General features: G+C 44.9%; 1 protein-coding gene across 2 annotated transcripts in view; it reads right to left on the minus strand.

Annotated features, from left to right (window-relative positions):
* cacna1ab (calcium voltage-gated channel subunit alpha1 Ab) overlaps positions 1-24,906 on the minus strand; it is a 311,077-nt gene that overhangs the window by 4,923 nt on the left and 281,248 nt on the right. The window contains exons 43-50 of one of the 2 annotated variants that reach the window (XM_090195564.1): positions 24,516-24,623; positions 21,787-21,890; positions 15,439-15,560; positions 11,831-11,966; positions 8,631-8,750; positions 4,401-4,418; positions 3,302-3,340; positions 1,016-1,238 (exon numbers count right to left, since the gene is read on the minus strand). In XM_090195564.1, coding sequence (XP_090051690.1) covers positions 1,016-1,238; positions 3,302-3,340; positions 4,401-4,418; positions 8,631-8,750; positions 11,831-11,966; positions 15,439-15,560; positions 21,787-21,890; positions 24,516-24,623 — 870 coding nt within the window. Of the gene's footprint in view, positions 1-1,015; positions 1,239-3,301; positions 3,341-4,400; positions 4,419-8,630; positions 8,751-11,830; positions 11,967-15,438; positions 15,585-21,786; positions 21,891-24,515; positions 24,624-24,906 lie in introns of both variants that reach the window. The other variant, XM_090195565.1, reaches the window with a different exon arrangement.

Raw genomic sequence — 24,906 nt, forward strand, 5'->3', positions numbered from 1 at the left:
AAAGTCTACTTCCTTGAATTTCTCAAACCTCTGATGGAACTTGACCTTTCTATCTCAAACCTCTGATGGAACTTGACCTTTCTATCTCAAACCTCTGATGGAACTTGACCTTTCTATCTCTAACCTCTGATGGAACTTGACCTTTCTATCTCAAACCTCTGATGGAACTTGACCTTTCTATCTCTAACCTCTGATGGAACTTGACCTTTCTATCTCTAACCTCTGATGGAACTTGACCTTTCTATCTCAAACCTCTGATGGAACTTGACCTTTCTATCTCAAACCTCTGATGGAACTTGACCTTTCTATCTCTAACCTCTGATGGAACTTGACCTTTCTATCTCTAACCTCTGATGGAACTTGACCTTTCTATCTCAAACCTCTGATGGAACTTGACCTTTCTATCTCTAACCTCTGATGGAACTTGACCTTTCTATCTCAAACCTCTGATGGAACTTGACTTTTCTCTGAAAAGTTTCTCTAAACCTTTCTACTTTGTACCTTCCTTCCAAAAAGTTTATTTTGAAACTTTCCCTTCTGGTAGCTTTTACTTAATGTTAACGATATTTGCAAAATTCCCAGGTTTTCCAGAAATCCCGGTTGGAAGATTCAGGAGGGAACAAGCAGGAAATCCAGAATCCTCCAAACCATTGGGATAAAGACATTCTGATCTAGGATCAGCACCCCCCGTTCATTTTATTTTGTTCATTATGACCTGAAAGGCAAAACTGATTCTAGATTAGCACTCCTACTCTGAGACACTTTGTGAATACTGGCCTTGGTCAATGGGAAACTCAAAGTTTCAAAGCATCTCTCTCACCTGTGTCTGTGTCCGTCTATCTGGTAAGGGACCTCTGTAAGTGTGTTTGTTTGTGTGTATGTGTGTGTGTGTGTGTGTGTGTGAGAGTGTGTGTATGTGTGTGTGTGTGTGTGTGTGTGTGTGTGTGTTTGTGTGTATGTGTGTGTATGTGTGTGTGTGATGTGCATGTGTCTCTCCTCTCTTCATCTCTCTCACCTGTGTCTGCGTCTGTGTATCTGGTAAGGGACCTCTGAGAGGTGCGGTGGCTCCTGTCCCTCCTGTCCCTGCGTTGTCCCCCTCCTGCTCCCCCACCGTGCCTCCCCTCTCCTTCTACCCTCTCCAGGCTGTAGTCATCCAGCCTCACCCCCCTCTCCCTGCCAGAACGCCCGTGGACCAGAGAGGAAGTGGACCGACGCATGGGGCTGGTGTCTGTTATGGTCTGGAGAAAGGAGAGGGAGAGGGAGAGGGAGAGGGAGAGGGAGAGGGAGAGGGAGAGGAGAGGAGAGGAGAGGAGAGGAGAGGAGAGGAGAGGAGAGGAGAGGAGAGGAGAGGAGAGGAGAGGAGAGGAAGCAAGATGTAGAACGGGAGAAGAGAGATGGAAATGAGAGAAGAGAGATGGAAGAGAAAGAAGAGAGAGTGGGAGAGAGAATGAGAGAACGGGCAGAAAATAAGAAAGTCAAACTGTTTAAAACTCACTCTGTACAGGAATATGTAGTGGTGGTAGTGTGTAGTGTGAGAGTGTCTGCTTGTGTTAATGCACTTGTCTGTGTGGGAGTGTGTGTAGGAGTGTCTGTGTCGGAGTGTCTGTGTGGGAGAGTCTGTGTGGGGGAGTCTGTGTGGGAGATTCTGTGTGGGAGTGTCTGTGTCGGAGAGTCTGTGTCGGGGAGTCTGTGTTGGAGAGTCTGTGTGGGGGAGTCTGTGAGGGAGAGTCTGTGTGGGAGAGTTTGTGTGGGAGAGTCTGTGTGGGAGAGTCTGTGTGGGAGATTCTGTGTGGGAGTGTCTGTGTCGGAGAGTCTGTGTCGGGGAGTCTGTGTTGGAGAGTCTGTGTCGGAGTGTCTGTGTGGGAGAGTCTCTGCGGGAGTGTCTGTGTCGGAGAGTCTGTGTGGGAGAGTCTGTGTCGGAGTGTCTGTGTGGGAGAGTCTGTGTGGGAGAGTCTGTGTCGGAGAGTCTGAGAGGGAGAGTCTGTGTGGAAGAGTCTGTGTGGGAGAGTTTGTGTGGGAGAGTCTGTGTCGGAGTGTCTATGTGGGAGAGTCTGTGTGGAAGAGTCTGTGTGGGAGAGTTTGTGTGGGAGAGTCTGTGTCGGAGAGTCTGTGAGGGAGAGTCTGTGTGGGAGAGTCTGTGTGGGAGAGTTTGTGTGGGAGAGTCTGTGTGGGAGAGTCTGTGTGGGAGAGTACACCATCCCAAAAGATCCCTCTATCAGCCAGACCTCACTAAACCCACAACGCCAAGCACATCCAACTACAATACCATGCTTCCGTACTATGAGAGAGAGATAAAGGGCAAAATGACAGAAGAGAGAGAGAGAGAACAAGCATAGACCATGCCTCACATGCATCCAATGGCACGTACACAGAAGCATGTATTCACCCTGAATGATATCTCTTAGAGATCGTAGCAGCGTTCAACACCGACACCCACAGTCACACTATCTACCAGCATGAAGAACACCTTTATCAGCAGGCAGACCTAGGAGCTGACCTCTTCAAGTCATTCAGGTCTACAAGTCCCTCGGTCATGTAATGAGGAAACCAGACCAGACAAGCCCGATGAGTATATGGACAAGCCATGCGCACTCCTCAAGTAGCTGGACATTCAACTCACACACAGAAATACACACACCCACTGAGCTCACAAGCTGCATTCTGTTGTTCAGACTGGGTCCATATGTAGCTTAGGCATATCATGTGCAGTAACCAGACACTCACACACACAACTGGCTTCCAAAGAGCGTCCAATATCCAATATGGTATACCATGCACGGTGTGACTGACATGACATGCCAAGACTATGTTTATGTATTGGTCAACAACTTCCGTCTAGCGATATCATGCTTCAACATTCGCTGTCGACCCAGAGGCAATGCAAAGAGGCAATCGCAAACTCAAACATACAAAGACAGCAGACAGACAGACAGACAGACAAGCAGACCCTCCTTCTAGACCATGTGGACCAACACTGCAACACAGGCATACAGGAGGGGGGGGGGGGGGGCAGCACAAAACATTACTGGGACAAAAGGATCAGAGAGAGAGAGGAGAGTACAGGAGAACATAGATACAAGATGAAAGACAGATGGGAAAACACAGAGAGAAAGAGAGAGGGCGAGGGAGGCGGATTTTTTTTAAGCTAGAGAAAGACAGAGATAGAGAGATAGTGGGAGAGACAGGGGTACATTAAAAAAGAGAGATTGGGGTACATTAAAAAAGAGAGAGTGATAGAGAGAGAAATAAAATAAATGGAAGATAGATAAAGAGACAGAGAGGGAGAGACAGGGGTACATACACTGAGGTGGTTATGTCCACGAGGCCTGTGTCGTCTCCGCTGTAGTCAGACAGGCACACAAAGAGAAGAGGAGCAGAGAGCCACACACACAGTCATGAAGCCACAGAGAGGAAAGGAAGGCAGGGAAAGGAGAGGAGAGGGAGAGGAGAAGAAGGGAGAGGATAGGAAGAGAGAGGATAGGAAGAGAGAGAAGTGGGAGGGAGAGAAGAGGAAGGGAGAGAAGAAGAAGGGAGAGGAGAGGAAGGGAGAGGAAAGGAGAAGAGAAGAAGGGAGAGGAGAGGAAAGGAGAGGAAGGGAGAGGAAAGGAGAAGAGAAGAAGGGAGCGGAGAAGAAGGGAGAGGAGAGGAAGGGAGAGGAAAGGAGAAGAGAAGAAGGGAGCGGAGAAGAAGGGAGAGGAGAGGAAGGGAGAGGAGAGGAAGGGAGAGGAGAGGAAGGGAGAGGAGAAGAAAGGAGAGGAGAGGAAGGGAGAGAAGAAGGGAGAGGAGAGGAGAGGAGAAGAAGGGAGAGGAGAGGAAGGGAGAGAAGAAGGGAGAGGAGAGGAGAGGAGAAGAAGGGAGAGGAGAGGAAGAGAGCGGAGAAGAAGGGAGCGGAGAGGACGGGAGAGGAAGGAAGAAGAGAGGAGGAAGGGAGAGACAAAAACAAAGGGAGAGACAAAAACAAACAGCACCGGAGGACAGAGCCATTGGACACAGCATAGCCACCAAGACCCAGGGAGCGAGAGGGATGGAGAGAGGAAGGGGGAGTGAAGGATGAGGGGAAAGGGATGAGTGGGGAGGAGGAAAGGGTTGGTATAGAAAGAGAGGTGGGGTTGGTATGGGAGAGAGGAATGAGGGAAGGTAAAAAAGTTGGGAAGGTGGTAGAGAAAGAACATGATGAGGAAAGGAGAGAAGGGAGGATGAGACAGAGGGCAGGGAGGTTAAAAGGAAGAAGAGAAGAGAGCAGAACAATAGAGAGATCCAGTTAATTGGTGAAGGGCCAACGAGCACACACAAGAGAGAGGAGGGTGAGAGAGAGAGAGAGAGAGAGAGAGAGAGAGAGGGAGAGGAAAAGAAAGACAATAAAAAACGTTGCTCACTGACACGCACACACGCACACTTACCGCAGCATCGTGTACACTCTGTAGGGCAGAGCAGTGTTAGACACAGTCAGTGAGGAGAGCACAGGTGGTGGTGTTTCATACTATACAGTCTATAGGCTATTAGCTAGCGTTCCAAATGGCACCCTAATCTCTGCAAAATGCATTACTGTTGACCAGAGCCCGACAGTACGGGATCTGGTCAAAAGTAGTGCACTACAAAGGGAATAGGGTGCCATGTGGTCTTATCCTACCACACTACCGATGCCACACTAAAGCTTTTCAGATACAGTATAACACAACATATTCCACTACTAAACACTACTACGCTTCTATGCTACACACACACACACACACACACACACACACACACACACACACACACACACACACACACACACACACACACACACACACACACACACACACACACACACACTCCTCTTAGTGTGTGTGTGTTTCTCTCTTACACCCATATACTCGGTCATACACCAGACAACACACTGCTACAGTCTTACAGTAACCAACAGACAACACACTGCTACAGTCTTACAGTAACCAACAGACTTGATGACACCAGACAACACACTGCTACAGTCTTACAGTAACCAACAGACAACACACTGCTACAGTCTTACAGTAACCAACAGACTTGATGACACCAGACAACACACTGCTACAGTCTTACAGTAACCAACAGACAACACACTACTACAGTCTTACAGTAACCAACAGACTTGATGACACCAGACAACACACTGCTACAGTCTTACAGTAACCACCAGACAACACACTGCTACAGTCTTACAGTATCCACCAGACAACACACTGCTACAGTCTTACAGTAACCAACATACTTGATGCCACCAGACAACACACTGCTACAGTCTTACAGTAACCAACAGACAACACACTGCTACAGTCTTACAGTAACCAACAGACAACACACTACTACAGTCTTACAGTAACCAACAGACAACACACTGCTACAGTCTTACAGTAACCAACAGACAACACACTGCTACAGTCTTACAGTAACCAACAGACAACACACTGCTACAGTCTTACAGTAACCACCAGACAACACACTGCTACAGTCTTACAGTAACCAACAGACAACACACTGCTACAGTCTTACAGTAACCAACAGACAACACACTGCTACAGTCTTACAGTAACCAACAGACAACACACTGCTACAGTCTTACAGTAACCAACAGACTTGATGACACCAGACAACACACTGCTACAGTCTTACAGTAACCAACAGACAACACACTGCTACAGTCTTACAGTAACCAACAGACAACACACTGCTACAGTCTTACAGTATCCACCAGACAACACACTGCTACAGTCTTACAGTAACCAACATACTTGATGCCACCAGACAACACACTGCTACAGTCTTACAGTAACCAACAGACAACACACTGCTACAGTCTTACAGTAACCAACAGACAACACACTACTACAGTCTTACAGTAACCAACAGACAACACACTGCTACAGTCTTACAGTAACCAACAGACAACACACTGCTACAGTCTTACAGTAACCACCAGACAACACACTGCTACAGTCTACAGTATCCACCAGACAACACACTGCTACAGTCTTACAGTAACCAACATACTTGATGCCACCAGACAACACACTGCTACAGTCTTACAGTAACCAACAGACAACACACTGCTACAGTCTTACAGTAACCACCAGACAACACACTGCTACAGTCTTACAGTATCCACCAGACAACACACTGCTACAGTCTTACAGTAACCAACATACTTGATGCCACCAGACAACACACTGCTACAGTCTTACAGTAACCAACAGACAACACACTGCTACAGTCTTACAGTAACCAACAGACAACACACTGCTACAGTCTTACAGTAACCAACAGACAACACACTGCTACAGTCTTACAGTAACCAACAGACAACACACTACTACAGTCTTACAGTAACCAACAGACAACACACTGCTACAGTCTTACAGTAACCAACAGACAACACACTGCTACAGTCTTACAGTAACCAACAGACAACACACTGCTACAGTCTTACAGTAACCAACAGACAACACACTACTACAGTCTTACAGTAACCAACAGACAACACACTGCTACAGTCTTACAGTAACCAACAGACAACACACTACTACAGTCTTACAGTAACCAACAGACAACACACTACTACAGTCTTACAGTAACCAACAGACAACACACTGCTACAGTCTTACAGTAACCACCAGACAACACACTGCTACAGTCTTACAGTAACCAACAGACTTGATGACACCAGACAACACACTGCTACAGTCTTACAGTAACCAACAGACTTGATGACACCAGACAACACACTGCTACAGTCTTACAGTAACCACCAGACAACACACTGCTACAGTCTTACAGTAACCAACAGACAACACACTGCTACAGTCTTACAGTAACCAACAGACAACACACTGCTAGAGTCTTACAGTAACCAACAGACTTGATGACACCAGACAACACACTGCTACAGTCTTACAGTAACCAACAGACAACACACTGCTACAGTCTTACAGTAACCAACAGACAACACACTGCTACAGTCTTACAGTAACCAACAGACAACACACTGCTACAGTCTTACAGTAACCAACAGACAACACACTGCTACAGTCTTACAGTAACCAACAGACTTGATGACACCAGACCAGAGTGAGAGTACATGGTTTGATGCCAGTGTGTGTGTGTGTGTGTGTGTGTGTGTGTGTGTGTGTGTGTGTGTGTGTGTGTGTGCATGCCAGTGTGTGTGTGTGTGTGTTTTTGCAGCCAGATTCTGTCCTGGGGATTGTGGGACATTTTGGTGAAAGCTTTTCTTGAAATACACAGATGTTTGAGGTAAAATAGGTACCACCTGTATTGTCCTTCTCAGTTCACACCCTCTCCCAACAAACCAAGACCTCTGGCCACAGCAGACAGCAGACAGACACACCAAGGCTACTATGGGAATGAGCATGGATAGGATGGATGTAATGGGGATGCACACCAGGGGAAGGACGGAGAAGGGGAGGGAGGATGTGAGATGAGGAGGGCTAGGCAAGTTTGTGCTTTGTGGATGAAAGACGTATCCAGACTGCTCTGTTACCCAATATTTCCATGCTAATATTTCATTCTTTAAAGCCAGAAGATCTCACTTTTTGACCAATTTGATTTCAGATTCAGTTTATCCACGTTTCTCAAAACGTCAAATTTCCAAGTTGGTCCAAACGTTACAGTTCTAACTTGTTTTTGACACGGTTGATGGGTAGAGCCTCCTGGCAAGGCGCCTTGCGTCTGGTTAAATGTAGGCATTCATTTTGAATGGTTAAGTGTTTGGGATAGGGTTCAACATTTAAAAAAAATGTGTCTAGCAATGGGATTGAACATGTGACCCTCTAACCCATCGAATACTGTTTTCTCCCCTCTGACATCATTGCGATAGAAGAGGGCAGAATGTACTGGAATTTTTGCTGCACTCCTCAGCTCGGCAACAAAATCAATAACAATGGACAATGGGGCTGTTTCCCCCTACTGTGGATTTCATCTTTCAGTTAGCATTAGCATATCTCCATGCTAATATTTTATTATTTAAGTTAGCATTAGCATATCTCCATACTAATATTTAATTATTTAAGTTAGCATTAGCATATCTCCATGCTAATATTTTATTATTTAAGTTAGCATTAGCATATCTCCATACTAATATTTAATTATTTAAGTTAGCGTTAGCATGCGTCACACTGCGCCACCCTGTTAATAAGAGTGTAAGGAAACTAGTTTTAAAGTGATACATCAAATGTTTCTAAGACATATCACTTTACCAGTAGTAGTCTTAACAAACAGGGGCTTGACACACACACACACACACACACACACACACACACACACACACACACACACACACACTTTAACGCACAAATACATTTTTAAAATGTATTATTATTTTTCTAGTTGTATTGTTTGTATAGGGTTGTATTTTAAATGTGTGTGTCTGTCCTTGTCTATCCGTGTATCAGTGTTTTGTTACTTGTCATGTTTACTGTTTTTGTGGACCCCAGGAAGAACAGCTGCTAATGGGGATCCAAATAAACAAACACAGGTCAGAGTGGATAGTCAGAGCGAGGAAAAGGAGAAGGAGGACGGAGGGGAAAGAGTGCAGGGATGAGGAGGAGGAATGGAGGGTTTATGATGATGATGATGATGGGGATGAAGGTGCTCACTTGGTTGTCGTCTGAGAGGCGGGGCATGGAGATGGTCCGACCATGCCTGTCCATTCGCATTGGGTGACAGGGCTCAGTTTCCGAGTACCCGTCCCGCCCCATCTTTCTCATCTCTAGCGTCTGCAAGAAAGAGACCAGAGGGTGTGTGACCACTGCCGACTAGGGGCAGGAGTCTCAGAGACAGGGGTCTTTTGATAGGACTAGAATGAGTGTATCGTAAGTGATTCTATAATTGTTTATAATTCTATGCTTTTGAACTATTCTATAGTTAGTTGTGTAGTTCTTATTCAATAGGTATATTGTCTTGTCTCCACCGGCCAGCTTGGCTGTGAAGTAGCTATAAAATAAGGAAGCCTCTCTATTGTCTGTTTATCTGGTCCTTCAACGGGCTGCAGGGAGCAGTATGTAGACATTTCGTCCCACAGAACCATAGATACTGTAGCAGCGTTCATGTACAGATAATTCCAAAAGTATTCGGACCCCTTAACTTTTTAAATTTTTTACAATTTTACATTTTACCCCCCTTTTCTCCCCAATTTCGTGGTATCCAATTGTTAGTAGTTACTATCTTGTCTCATCGCTACAACTCCCGTACAGGCTCGGGAGAGACGAAGGTCGAAAGTCATGCGTCCTCCAATACACAACCCAACCAAGCCGCACTGCTTCTTAACACAGCGCGCATCCAACCCGGAAGCCAGCCGCACCAATGTGTCGGAGGAAACACCGTGCCAGCGTGCACTGCGCCCGGCCCGCCACAGGACTCGCTAGTGCGCGATGAGACAAGGATATCCCTACCGGCCAAACCCTCCCTAACCCGGACGACGCTAGGCCAATTGTGCGTCGCCCCATGGACAGCATCGACCGGGAGGCACTGCGCCACCGGAGGCTCCCGGACCCCTAAAATGGATTTTTTTTAAATGTATCCACACCAATCGACACACAATACCCTATAATGACAAAGTTTAGCAAATGTATTAAAAAAATACAAAATTAAACCCAGAAATACCTCATTTAAATAAGTATTTAGACCCTTATGAGACTCTAAATTGAGATCAGGTGCATCCTGTTTCAATTGATCATCCTTGAGATGTTTCTATAACTTGATTGGAGTCCACCTGTGGTAAATTCTATTGATTGGAAATTATTTGGAAAGGCACACACCTGTCTATATAAGGTCACACAGTTCACAGTGCATGTCAGAGCAAAATCAAGCCATGAGGTCAAAGGAATTGTCCGTAGATCTCAGAGACAGGATTGTGTCGAGGCACAGATCTGGGGAAGGGTACCAAAACATTTCTGCACCATTGAAGGTCCCCAAGAACACAGTGGCCTCCATCAGTCATAAATGGAAGAAGTTTGAAACCACCAAGACTCTTCCTAGAGCTGGCCACACGGACAAACGGAGCAATCGGGCGAGAAGAGCCTTGGTCAGGGAGATGACCAAGAACCCGATGATCACTCTGACAGAGCTCCAGAGTTCCTCTGTGGAGATGGGAGAACTTTCCAGAAGGACAACCATCTCTCTAGCACTCCACCAATCAGGCCTTTATGGTAGAGTGACCAGACGGAAGCCACTCCTCAGTAAAAGGCACATTACAGCCTGCTTGGAGTTTGCCAAAATACATCTAAAGACTCTCAGACCATGAGAAACAAGATCTGGTCTGTTGAAACCAAGATTGAACTTTTTGGCCTGAATGCCAAGAGTCACATCTAGAGGAAACCTGGCACCATCCCTACGGTGAAGCATGGTGGTGGCAGCATCATGCTGTGGGGAGGTTTTCCAGCGGCAGGGACTGGGAGACTAGTCAGGATCGAGGGAAAGATGAACGGAGCAGTACAGAGAGACCCTTGATGAAAACCTGCTCCACAGTGCTCAGAACCTCAGACTGGGCGAAGGTTCACCTTCCAACAGGACAACGACCCTAAGCACACATCCAAGTCAACGCAGGTGTGGCTTCGGGAAAAGTCTCTGAATGTCCTTGAGTGGCCCAGCCAGAGCCCGGAATTGAACCCGATCGAACATCTCTGGAGAGACCTGAAAATAGCTGTGCAGCGAAGCTCCCCATCCAACCTGACAGAGCTGAGAGGATCGGCAGAGAAGAATGGGAGAAACTCCCCAAATACAGGTGTTCCAAGCTTGTAGCATCATACCCAAGAAGACTCAAGGCTGTAATCACTGCCACAGGTGCTTCAACAAAGTACTGAGTAAAGGGAATACTTATGTGATATTTCCGGGTGTTATTTATTTATACATTTGTCATTATTGGATATTGTGTGTAGATCAAGGAAGGGAAAAAAACTATTTTATCCATTTTAGAATAAGGCTGTAACGTAACAAAATGTGTAAAAAGTCAAGAGGTCTGAATACTGTCTCTCTATGTTTTTACACACAACACACAAAACATGCATATCTATGGTTCTTCACTAATTTGACTGAGAGAGATGAGACCAGGGTGGGCTTGGCACAGTCCAACAGGGAGAGAGAGTGGGGGGAGCCCATCTACCACCCACCTGTAGGCCCAAGACTTGGTTTGAGCCAGGGGGCAGTGAGGATGGGCCAAGAGATGGCATGAGAGTGTTGGAGAGAGACGCGAGAGAGTGAGAGAGGACAGAAAGAGTGTGTCAGTAAGGGGTGGGAGGTTGAACATAGTTACTTCACTGAGTGAAACGTAGAAAGAGAGAGAGATAGATTAAAGAGGAGGACCTTGAGTGGGACGACACAAACAGTCCAGAAGTTGACTCAGAGCAGCACAGCTGAGAGGGGTGGAATATTGTCCATCTCTTGACCAATCAAGGCCTTCTCAGTGAATCACCAGGATAAATATAGGTTGAGTAGCAGTATCAACAGTCTGTCATTTCCTTCTACCAGTTAAGAATAAGGATGTAATATATACCGAGGGAATGACATTCTCCAGAAAAGGATCATGTTGTCAACAATTTACCAGAATATAAGCTTAACAGATATCTTTAAAACACGCGCCAATCCTGCATTGTATGACTAAGTTATCATTTAGTGTAGAGTATATGACATCATCATGTTTACTCCTATAGGACACAATGGAACAACTGTTGGCCTATACACTAACAGCCACTGTATTGTCCCAAAACCTCAATAGAATCACAGTCGGGCGCCAGTTTGTGCGATTACTGCGTTACCACGGTGACCTGCATGTGTTTGTTATATGTTTGTGTTGCGTTACCTGGGGGTTGTGTCTGTTGTCATGGAGATGGTCGGGGTAGGGTCTCTCTGGGCTCCAGTTGCCCGTCTTGTTAAACATCTCCTGAGCTTTAGCTGTCACCCACGACTGGCTCTCTGTCATCCCACCCTCTGGAGGTCTGGTACACACACACACACACACACACACACACACACACACACAAGCACACACAAGCACACACACACGCACACACACACGCGCATACACACACACACACACCCAAGCACTCACACACACACACACACACACACACACACACACACACACACACACACACACACACACACACACACACACACACACACACACAAGCACCCGCACACACACACACACACACACACAAGCACCCGCACACACACACACACACACACACACACACACACACACACACACACACACACACACACACACACACACACACACAAGCATTCGCACACACACACACTCGCACACACACACACATACACACTCGCACACACACGTACACACACACACACACACACACACACACACACACACACACACACACACACACACACACACACACACAAGCATTCGCACACACACACACACTCGTGTACACACACTCGCGCACACACACACACACACACACACACACACGCACGAATGCAGACACGGAGGAGGATGTTAGTGGCTTATATACTGTATACGCACAAACGCAAACCCAGATATGTATGCACACACTCATGAACACACACACACACACACACGTCAAATACACACACCTACTCAGTCACACGCCTATGCAAACATGCATAGGTATACATGCATATGTATGTTTGCGAATACATACAGTCACACACATGCAGACTAAAACACACACTCAAATAAAACCACACTATCGCTTCAATAATTACAAATACAATACAAACACACACAGACACAAGTCTGACGGCACCAGAGAAATAAGGACACAGAGACACAGAGACGGAAGACAGAGAGACACACAGAGAAGGAGACAGAGAGACACACAGAGGAGGAAGACAGAGAGACACACAGATAAGGAAGACAGAGAGACACACAGGGAAGGAAGACAGAGAGACACACAGAGAAGGAGACAGAGAGACACACAGAGAAGGAGACAGAAGACAGAGAGACACACAGCGAAGGAAGACAGAGAGACACACAGAGAAGAAGACAGAGAGACACACAGAGAAGGAGACAGAAGACAGAGAGACACACAGAGAAGGAAGACAAAGAGACAGAGACACACAGAGAAGGAAGATAGAGAGACAGAGACACACAGAGAAGGAGACAGAAGACATAGACACACAGAGAAGGAAGACAGAGAGACAGAGACACACAGAGAAGGAAGACAGAGAGACAGAGACACACAGAGAAGGAGACAGAAGACAGAGACACACAGGAAGACAGAGAGAGTCATTGGGGAACGCAGCAGCTAAAAAGGCCAAACCGTGTAGAAACAGAAGAAACAGACCCCGTGAGAGACATGTACAAAGTGTTTGTATGTGCAGGTTGTATGCTTGTAATAATAGGGGGGGGGGGGTGCTTATATTTGTCCTGTTAGATATAAGTGTTTTTGTTTGTTACTTATCCCAACTCCCCCTGAGACACCCGCAGGGAGTGGGGTCACGGCCAGGGTCGTCATTGTACAGCGCTCCTGGAGGAATTAGGGGTAAATGCCTTGCTCAAGTCACACTTTCTTCTCTCACCTTGTCGGCTCCAGTATCCGAACCAGCAGTCTTTTGGTTGCTGGCACAGTGCTCTAACCTCGAGGCTACCTGCCTCCATACCTGCATATGTGAGTATGAGTATATGTATTCTACTGTATTCTACTGTATGCATGTACAGTGCCTTGCGAAAGTATTCGGCCCCCTTGAACTTTGCGACCTTTTGCCACATTTCAAGCTTCAAACATAAAGATATAAAACTTTTTATTTTTGTGAAGAATCAACAACAAGTGGGACACAATCATAAAGTGGAACTACATTTATTGGATATTTCAAACTTTTTTAACAAATTAAAAACTGAAAAATTGGGCGTGCAAAATTATTCAGCCCCCTTAAGTTAATACTTTGTAGCGCCACCTTTTGCTGCGATTACAGCTGTAAGTCGCTTGGGGTATGTCTCTATCAGTTTTGCACATCGAGAGACTGAATTTTTTTCCCATTCCTCCTTGCAAAATAGCTCGAGCTCAGTGAGGTTGGATGGAGAGCATTTGTGAACAGCAGTTTTCAGTTCTTTCCACAGATTCTCGATTGGATTCAGGTCTGGACTTTGACTTGGCCATTCTAACACCTGGATATGTTTATTTTTGAACCATTCCATTGTAGATTTTGCTCTATGTTTTGGATCATTGTCTTGTTGGAAGACAAATCTCCGTCCCAGTCTCAGGTCTTTTGCAGACTCCATCAGGTTTTCTTCCAGAATGGTCCTGTATTTGACTCCATCCATCTTCCCATCAATTTTAACCATCTTCTCTGTCCCTGCTGAAGAAAAGCAGGCCCAAACCATGATGCTGCCACCACCATGTTTGACAGTGGGGATGGTGTGTTCAGCTGTGTTGCTTTTACTCCAAACATAACGTTTTGCATTGTTGCCAAAAAGTTCAATTTTGGTTTCATCTGACCAGAGCACCTTCTTCCACATGTTTGGTGTGTCTCCCAGGTGGCTTGTGGCAGACTTTAAACAACACTTTTTATGGATATCTTTAAGAAATGGCTTTCTTCTTGCCACTCTTCCATAAAGGCCAGATTTGTGCAATATACGACTGACTGATTGTTGTCCTATGGACAGAGTCTCCCACCTCAGCTATAGATCTCTGCAGTTCATCCAGAGTGATCATGGGCCTCTTGGCTGCATCTCTGATCAGTTTTCTCCTTGTATGAGCTGAAAGTTTAGAGGGACGGCCAGGTCTTGGTAGATTTGCAGTGGTCTGATACTCCTTCCATTTCAATATTATCGCTTGCACAGTGCTCCTTGGGATGTTTAAAGCATGGGAAATCTTTTTGTATCCAAATCCCGCTTTAAACTTCTTCACAACAGTATCTCGGACCTGCCTGGTGTGTTCCTTGTTCTTCATGATGCTCTCTGCACTTTTAACGGACCTCTGAGACTATCACAGTGCAGGTGCATTTATACGGAGACTTGATTACACACAGGTGGATTGTATTTATCATCATTAGTCATTTAGGTCAACATTGGATCATTCAGAGATCCTCACTGAACTTCTGGAGAGAGTTTGCTGCACTGAAAGTAAAGGGGCTGAATAATTTTGCACGCCCAATTTTTCAGTTTTTGATTTGTTAAAAAAGTTTGAAATATCCAATAAATGTCGTTCCACTTCATGATTGTGTCCCAGTTGTTGTTGATTCTTCACAAAAAAAATACAGTTTTATATCTTCATGTTTGAAGCCTGAAATGTGGCAAAAGGTCGCAAAGTTCAAGGGGGCCGAATACTTTCGCAAGGCACTGTATGTGTGTGTGTGTGTGTGTGTGCATCTACAGTATGCATACTGTGAGTGTTGGCATGCTTATGTATGTATGTATTTATGTGTGTATATGTACATATCATGTACGCATATGTATAACCCATCACTACTACTCACATGCTGTTGGGGTCATGCTGGGTGGTGGGGAGGCCGTTGGCCCCTGGCATCCCTCCTCCCGTCCCGTCGGGGCCTCCCCCTCCTCCCCCTTCTCCTCCCCCGGGGGAGGGCGGCTCCATGCGCTGAAACATTAACGGTGTTCGGTTCTGTGTGAGATACAACATGGCCTCGGGCTGGCATCAGACACACTCAGGCAGGGACACACACACACACACAGAGGAAAGGAGAGGATGCACCGCAGCATGCTCCCACCAGGTGGCACAATTGGGCAAAGTAATGGTTTAGAGGTTAGAAGTTGCCTAGAGTGGGATATTGAAGCTCTGGAGAAGGGCGGAGGGGCAGGCTTTTGTTCCAGCCCAGCACTAAGTATATATAATAGTCACCATTAAACAAGCTTCAGTTTTTCAATACTAGCCACTAACAATTTAAACTTCTTCCACCAACATAAAAATTATTCTGGACAGCTGAAGCAAGTCACACAATTTTTCTTGAAAAATGACCCTTTCTAGTTGGTTATTAATTAATTGGTGTCTTAACTGAGGACTCGCTGATTATTTGACTGAAACAAATACTTTGTCCCTCCAGAGCTAGAATTGCCCAGCCCTGCTTTAACCACAGATCTAGGATCAGATTACCATAACCATCTGATAACCTTCACCATTAGGAGAATTAAGACCTGATCTGATCCTGTGTCAGTCAGTGCTTAGTAGCAACCAGAGCCATATACTTAAGCAATAAGGCCCGAGGAGGTGTGGTATATGGCCAATATACCACGGCTAAGGGCTGTGTCCAGGCACTCCGCATTGTGTCTTGCCTAAGAACAGCCCTTAGCTGTGGTATATTGGCCATATATCAAAAACCCCAGAAGAGCCTTATTGCTATTATAAACTGGTTATCAAAGTAATTAGAGCAGTAAAAATAAATGTTTTGTCATACCCGTGGTATACGGTCTGATATACCACGGCTGTCAGACAATCAGCATTCAGGGCTTGAACCACCCAGTTTATAAATGTATATATGCCAGGGTTAGGGTCAATTCCATTTCAATCAATTCATAAAGTTCCAATTCCACATTTTCCTCATTGAAAAACATTGAAGAGAATTGGGATTTCACTGTACTTCCTGAATTGACTGCAATTGAAATGGAATTGACCCCAACCCTGATATATACACACAGTGCTTTCAGAAAGTATTCATACCTCTTGACTTTTCCCACATTTTGTTATGTTTGCATTTAAAATAGATTACATTGAGATGTTGTGTCACTGTCCTACACACAATACCCCATAATGTCAAAGTGGAATGATGTTTTTTTGAAACTTTCATAAATGAATACAAAATGAAAAGCTGGAATGTTTTGAATCAATCAGTATTCAACCCCTTTGGTATGGCAAACCTAAATAAGTTCAGGAGTCAAAATGTGATTAAGAAGTCACATAATAAGTTTTATGGACTCACTCTGCGTGCAATAATAGTGTTTAACGTGATTTAACATGATTTTTGAATGACTATCTCATCTCTGTACACCAAACATACAATTATCTGGAAGGTCCCTCAGTCGAGCAATGAATTTCAACACAGATTCAACCACAAAGACCAGGGAGGTTTTCCAATGCCTCGCAAAGAAGGACACCTATTGGTAGATGGGTAAACATGTATCCCTTTGAGCATGGTGAAGTTATTAATTACACTTCAGATGGTGTATCTATACACCCAGTCACTACAAAGATACAGGTGTCCTTCCAAACTCAGTTGCCGGAGAGGAAAGAAACTGCTCAGGTATTTCACCATGAGGCCAATGGTGACTTTAAAACAGTTACAGAAAGTATTCACACCTTGACTGTGAACCACTACTCACAGAGTTTAATGGATGTGATAGGAGAAAACTGAGGATGGATCCACAGCATTGTAGTTACTTCACAACACTAACCTAAATGACAGAGTGAAAAGAAGGAAGCCTGTACAGAATACAACATATTCCAAAACATGCATCCTGTTTGCAATAAGGCACTAAAGTAAAACTGCAAAAAATATGGCAAAGAAATTTACTTTATATCCTGAATACAAAGCATTATGTTTGGGGCAAATCCAACACAACACATCACTGAGTACCACTCTTCATATTTTCAAGCATGGTGATCGCTGCATCATGTTATGGGTATGCTTGTCATAGGCAAGGAAAATTGAGTTTTTTTTAATACAAATTACCGGAATAAAGCTAAGCACAGGCAAAATCCTAGAGGAAAACCTGGTTCAGTCTGCTTTCCAACAGATATTGAGAGACAAATTCCCCTTTCAGCAGGACAATAACCTAAAACACAAAGCCAAATATACACTGGAGTTGCTTACCAAGACCACGTTGAATGTTCCTGAGTGGCCTAATTACAGTTTTTGACCTAATGCGGCTTGAAAACCTTCGGCAAGACTTGAGACTTGTCTGTCTAGCAATGATCAACAACCAACTTGACAAAGCTTAAAGCTCTTAGAGACTTACCAGAAAGACTCACAGCTGTAATCGCTGCCAAAGGTGATTCTAACATGTATTGACTCAGGGGTGTGAATACTTATGTAAATGAGATATTTCAATATTAAAATGTTAATACATTTGCAAACATTTCTAAAAACACGTTTTCATGTGCCATTATGGGGTAGAAAAAATATATACTTAATCAATTTAGAATTCAGGCTGTAACACAACAAAAATGTGGAATAAGTCAAGGGGTTTGAATACTTTCTGAAGGCACTGTATATGGCTCTGGAGGATAATTCTACTTCCTCCATCAAAACAGCGCCTCAGCAGTCCTTTCTGTTGTTTCGCCCATATATGGAGTGTGGCGGGAGCAGGGAGGTCTTCCATTGGCTGGTCTGTGGTGGTGTCGATGGCTACATGACTACAGATGCCGTCATGTTCATCCAAACCAAAAGTTAAAATGTTAACGGCTAAATGAATGGGTGTGAACCCGGGTTGTAGCGTGCTCGCTAACACTGAGTCCTTCTGGGAAAATGTGTTTTAATATACTAACAAGTGAAATGGGATATGGAGGGCGAGGTACAAAACTAGTGCACTATTTTCCCTAGAAAGCACATTCATGAATACCACTGAAGATTCACAGAGACGGTTTTGTTACATGAGCGTCCAATGGTTACATCAGGAACCTCAGCTCAACATCCAAACAACCAACCAGAGATGACGGAATACACAGACAGGAAAACACAGAGAGGGGAGAAGGGTTCTGGTTAGACAGGCCTGATGACAGTCAACCTAGATTGACCAATCAGGGAGGGTTTTGAGAAGTCAAGGTCCCGCCCCCCTCCTGGAAGAACAAATCGAGTCAGAGGGACGAGGGGATGGATGGACAGACAGATAGACATGGAGAGAAAGATGGAGGGAGAAGGAGGGAATATGCAAAAGAGTGATAGAGGAGTGACATAGATAGTGAGTGATACATAACTAAATGTATAGAAAGGTACAGACCTGGGGCACAGAGAGACATGGTAAACCGTGGTAGAAAGACAGATTACAACAGTGAAAAGACAGGCAGTGAAACAGTGGTAGAAAAGACAATAGGAAAGATTGTATATATATATATATATATATATATATATATATATATATATATATACACACATATATAAATAATAAACTATATAAATTGGAGAATAGATTAAGACATAATGAAAGGTAGTATAACAGTTGTAGGGAGGAGGGAAGGAGGGAAGGAAGGAGGAAAGGGAAGACAGAGTTAAGGAAAGAAGGTGGGAAAGATTGTAAGGAGAGATGACAGGAAGGTGCAACAGATTGAAGGAGGGAATAAGGAGAGATGACAGGAAGGTGCAACAGATTAAAGGAGGGAATAAGGAGAGATGACAGGAAGGTTCAACAGATTGAAGGAGGGAATAAGGAGAGATGACAGGAAGGTGCAACAGATTGAAGGAGGGAATAAGGAGAGATGACAGGAAGGTGCAACAGATTGAAGGAGGGAATAAGGAGAGATGACAGGAAGGATGGACATAAAGAAAGGAAGTAAGGAGGGAAAGAGTACAACTGAGAAATGAAAGCGGGAAGAAGGGAAGGAGGGAAAGAGTACAACTGAGAAATGAAAGCGGGAAGAAGGGAAGGAGGGAAAGAGTACAACTGAGAAATGAAAGTGGGAAGAAGGGAAGGAGGGAAAGAGTACAACTGAGAAATGAAAGCGGGAAGAAGGGAAGGAGGGAAAGAGTACAACTGAGAAATGAAAGCAGGAAGAAGGGTAGGAGGGAAAGAGTACAACTGAGAAATGAAAGCGGGAAGAAGGGAAGGAGGGAAAGAGTACAACTGAGAAATGAAAGCGGGAAGAAGGGAAGGAGGGAAAGAGTACAACTGAGAAATGAAAGCGGGAAGAAGGGAAGGAGGGAAAGAGTACAACTGAGAAATGAAAGCGGGAAGAAGGGAAGTAGGGAAAGAGTACAACTGAGAAATGAAAGCGGGAAGAAGGGAAGTAGGGAAAGAGTACAAATGAGAAATGAAAGCGGGAAGAAGGGAAGGAGGGAAAGAGTACAACTGAGAAATGAAAGCGGGAAGAAGGGAAGGAGGGAAAGAGTACAACTGAGAAATGAAAGCAGGAAGAAGGGAAGGAGGGAAAGAGTACAACTGAGAAATGAAAGCGGGAAGAAGGGAAGGAGGGAAAGAGTACAACTGAGAAATGAAAGCAGGAAGAAGGGAAGGAGGGAAAGAGTACAACTGAGAAATGAAAGCGGGAAGAAGGGAAGGAGGGATAGACAGAAAGACATAGTTTGTCATTGTGCACCACGGGCCAGCTGGTGATGTTGAGAAGGAGGAGCCTGTATGGAACTGGACAGTCAGTGCAACCAATGAGGTGACAGCATTCAGGAGGATCATACCAACTCATAGACGGGGTCTAAAATATCATACACTCCATTCACCTAGGGCCCGATTGAGACTTGAGATAAGTAGACTTAACATGGACTTAAGTCAATAAAACATGGACATAAGTCAACATTTGTTACCTAAGTCCATGTTAAGTCAACTTATCTCATGTCTGAAAAGCGCCCCTACTGAATACCCACAGAGCCCTAACCCCGCATCATGGACTTGATCTTGGATAGAATAAGATGGGTGCCAATTCTGTTTCTTAAAACATCCAAGAAAACATCTAAGCAACTTTGATTTTGGGCTGAACCATTAATTTAACTTTAGCCTCCACAGGCAGATAAAAGCAATTAGAAGCTGTGGACTGCAGCACAGGAGCAACGGGGTATCCCAGGGAATGGGGACAAGGTGTTAGAGAAACAGGGCATATCACATTAAGAGGTAGTGCATTTACACAGCATTCATAGACAACAGGAGTGCACACGTACATTGGCCATGTTGTATCATTGTTATTCATATCATTTTCAAAACAAAACAATTGCAATTTGACAGTTTAAAACGTCTCCCCCTTCTCCTCACCACTATACCATTCATCCCCCCCATGCTTAAAAAGGGGAGGAGTTCAAAGAAGTACTTCAAGGGGCAATCTGCGACTGAGTTGTATTGTTTGAACGGCAGATTGCCCCTTTAAGTAAATATACAAGTGGTGGTTATGATGGGGGTAAAGTAATGGGTAGGAGGGGGGTATAGTAATGGGTAGGAGGGGGGTATAGTAATGGTAGAGTAAAGCTAAAGAGGTAGCGAGTGGAAGAGCCAGGCCGTCCTCAGCCTACGATAGCCATCCATCATGCTAACTGGGAAACAGGCAGAAACAGCCTGGTGCCGGAGTAGAGAGAGAGAGAGAGAGAGGTAACTGGAGTTAGCATGCTACAGGGGTAACCCAGGACCAGGCAGCGCTCATCGGGAGGGTTCCAAGGCGGAGGAGGTAGATGTGGGAGGACGAGCGGGGGGGCAAGGGGGAAATAAAGGGCTTAGGGGGTTGACGGACCAAGGAGGGCAGCGATGGAGGTCCTGGAAAGGGTGCAAGGGGGCCAGGAAACGGGGTCTAGCGAAGAAGTGGGATTAGGGTCATGAGGATGGTTTCTGGAGGGAAGAGAGGCTATGGAGGTCTGGAAAGGGGGGCTATGGGGGCAGGAAGTAGAAAGGGGGTGCTGGGGTTTGAAGGACCAAAAATAGCAGCCATGGGGGTTCTGTATGGTGGGTAAAGGCGGGAGGAAGAGTTGAGGAGCTAACGGAAGGAGGAGCTGAGGGGGTTGGATGATTTGGGCTTCATTGGGGTGTGGGAGCATGGGTGTCTGGAGGCAAGAGAGGGTATGGGGAGCTGGACAGGTTTGGAAAGGGGATCTAAGGGGGAAGGAAGAGTCGGTTCTGGGGTGTATTTTGGAGGTCACAGGGGTGGGCCTGGGTCTAGTGGGTACCTGCTCCTCGCGTAGGGCCTGGAGCTTCTTGGCCTTGCTCTGTCTGTAATACTCCATGATCATCATGGCAGCGTAGATCTTCCCCACCGTCAGGTCTGTGGCTGCTGAGAGAGGGACAAGTTACCCTGCCTCGATTAGACCACAATGTGGATGGGACCCTGAGCCGTGAGACGAGAGAGAGGGGGATGGGAGTGGGGGACCGACCATGCTACGACACCACACACACATACAGGCAGTTGCGGGCACTAAAAAGTTAGGTCGTGTTACTGTATTGGTAGAACAATTGCTGCCAACGTGTGGACAACACTTCACTCTATTCCTCCTAACGGTAGGTTTGGTTTTTAGAAAACAAACATTTCAGTGGCCGCGACTGTAGGGTAAGTCTTAAAGTCCTTGATTCGTCTTCCTCCTTTAAAAAAATAGCATTAAGGGGAAAAATCCGAGGTTCCACCCCTCAGACCTTCTCTTCCAATATGTTTTGACAAAGAGCCAATGATTCACTGACTCAGGAATCAAGGATGAAAGGAACGAAGGAAACACTTTTTAGATTCACCCTACATACATAACACATGGTGACTGCATCAAATGACACCATGTACACAGAAATACACCACTTATTACCCATAAGGTAGTGGTTGAAAGTAGTGCACTATACTATATTTTATCCCCTCTAAATGGAATATATGCATTATATATGCACTATTAATAGCAGTATATATATACAATAATATACACAATGCTATGTACTATACAGGGAATATGGTAATGGTGTCATTTGAGATTTGCCTACAGATACAAGTACAGGTACAACCAAATACAACACATATACAACACTGTACAGTATACAACAGAGCTGATAGTCTTTTCACAATCAGTTCTTTTCTGTCGTTAACTGAAATGTTCTCTTTCACTTTAATTTGAACAGGCATAGTGCTTCAACGGTTTCTATAGAGGACTATATCGTCATTTCACGTTGACCATAGATCATCACTTCACGCCAATCCTACGCCTTCAGAAACAGGAGCTCCATTTCTTTCTCCAGAAACTCTAGATTGGCACCCAGAGTTTGGATGATCCAGATAACATCTGACATGAGGAAAACCATGGAGCTTTGTTTGACACTAAAACCCACCTCTTTACTCTGAAAAATAAATGATGATCTATTCCCAGAGAAATGGCTCGAGGTCCCCCAGCATATCAACTTATTAAAAAGTATAATAATGCTTTAGAATAATAGTAATTGTATAGTGCAATACTATGAAGTACTTTCTCAACATTGCATGCTGCTCTACTTTCAGTGAAGTATAACTTTAAATTAATAAATTGAAGTTATATTTAACACCAAGGCAGCGTGCTACACTACACTGTGTGTAGAACATTTGATCTCTTCCTTATTATTATAATAACAACACTGTTACTATACTACTACTACACTACTACTATTACTTTACTACTACTACTGCTACTGCTACTGCTACTACCACTACCACTACTACTATACTACTACTACTACTGCTACTGCCACTACCACTACTACTATTACTACTACTACTACTGCTACTGCCACTACCACTACTACTATTACTACTACTACTACTGCTACTACCACTACCACTACCACTACTACTACTACTACTACTGCTACTGCCACTACCACTACTACTATTACTACTACTACTACTGCTACTACCACTACCACTACTACTATACTACTACTACTGCTGCTACTGCCACTACCACTACCACTACTACTATACTACTACTACTGCTACTGCTACTGCCACTACCACTACCACTACTACTACTACTGCTACTACCACTACCACTACTACTATACTACCACTACCACTACTACTATACTACCACTACCACTACTACTACTACTGCTACTACCACTACCACTACTACTATACTACCACTACCACTACTACTACTACTGCTACTACCACTACCACTACTACTATACTACCACTACCACTACTACTATACTACCACTACCACTACCACTACTACTATACTACCACTACCACTACTACTATACTACTACTACTACTGCTACTGCCACTACCACTACCACTACTACTGCTACTACCACTACCACTACTACTATACTACCACTACCACTACCACTACCACTACCACTACTACTACTACTGCTACTACCACTACCACTACTACTATACTACTACTACTACTACCACTACCACTACCACTACCACTACTACTACTACTATTACTATAGGTCTATACTTGTACTACTAACATGACTCTCACTAAGCCTATGTTGAGGCCCATACTCCCTGTAGTGAAAAGACTTCTATAGAGGGTTAGGGTCTATAGCAGGCACCCCCTGATGCAGGAACTGATTGAGTGGGGGTACAGAAGGGATTGTGTGAGTGTGTTTACGTTTTCTAAGAACTGTAAGTAGGGAGAGGTGAGGATGTACAGAGGGAGTTATGATTGTACGTGTGTGTGTGTGTGTGTGTGTGTATGTGTGTGTGTGTGTGTGTGTGTGTGTGTGTGTGTGTAGGCGGGAGGGGTTGTGTGTATGAAAATGAGTGTGTTATAAGTATTGAGAAGGTCCGTGGTGGTCCTGATCAGGGGGGCGAAGCAGTGAGTGAGACTACGTTTAGTAGAAGCTGTCCTCTTGGTGAATTGGTGATCTTCGGACACACTTACACACGCACACACATCGTAGTGTGTGTTTTACGTTTCGTGGTGTAACTTACACTTGTGTGGTGTGACCAGCAGGTCTAGGTTCTTCTGAGAGAGGTTGGGCCAAATGGCCATCATTTCTTTCCTTAGCTCAGCGTCCATCTGATGTTTGTCAGCTCCTCCTGTGTTACCCAACACACACGTCAAGACACACACACACACACACGTGGGCATACGCACACGCAGGTACGCAGGACAGCAAACACACACAAGAGCAAACACACGCACGTACGAAAGAACATACGCAAGGGCAAACACACGTAAGCAAACGCAGGCAGCAGAGCAAGCCCACACACACACGCACACACACACGCACACACGCACACACACACACGCACACAAATATGCATGCAAAAAAACAAGTTATCCAGCCACACATGTACACATTCACACAAACAAAAAAGA

The sequence above is a fragment of the Oncorhynchus mykiss genome, chromosome 13, assembly GCF_057628025.1.
Source record: "Oncorhynchus mykiss isolate SJ-2025 chromosome 13, ASM5762802v1, whole genome shotgun sequence".
Taxonomy (NCBI): Eukaryota; Metazoa; Chordata; class Actinopteri; order Salmoniformes; family Salmonidae; genus Oncorhynchus; species Oncorhynchus mykiss.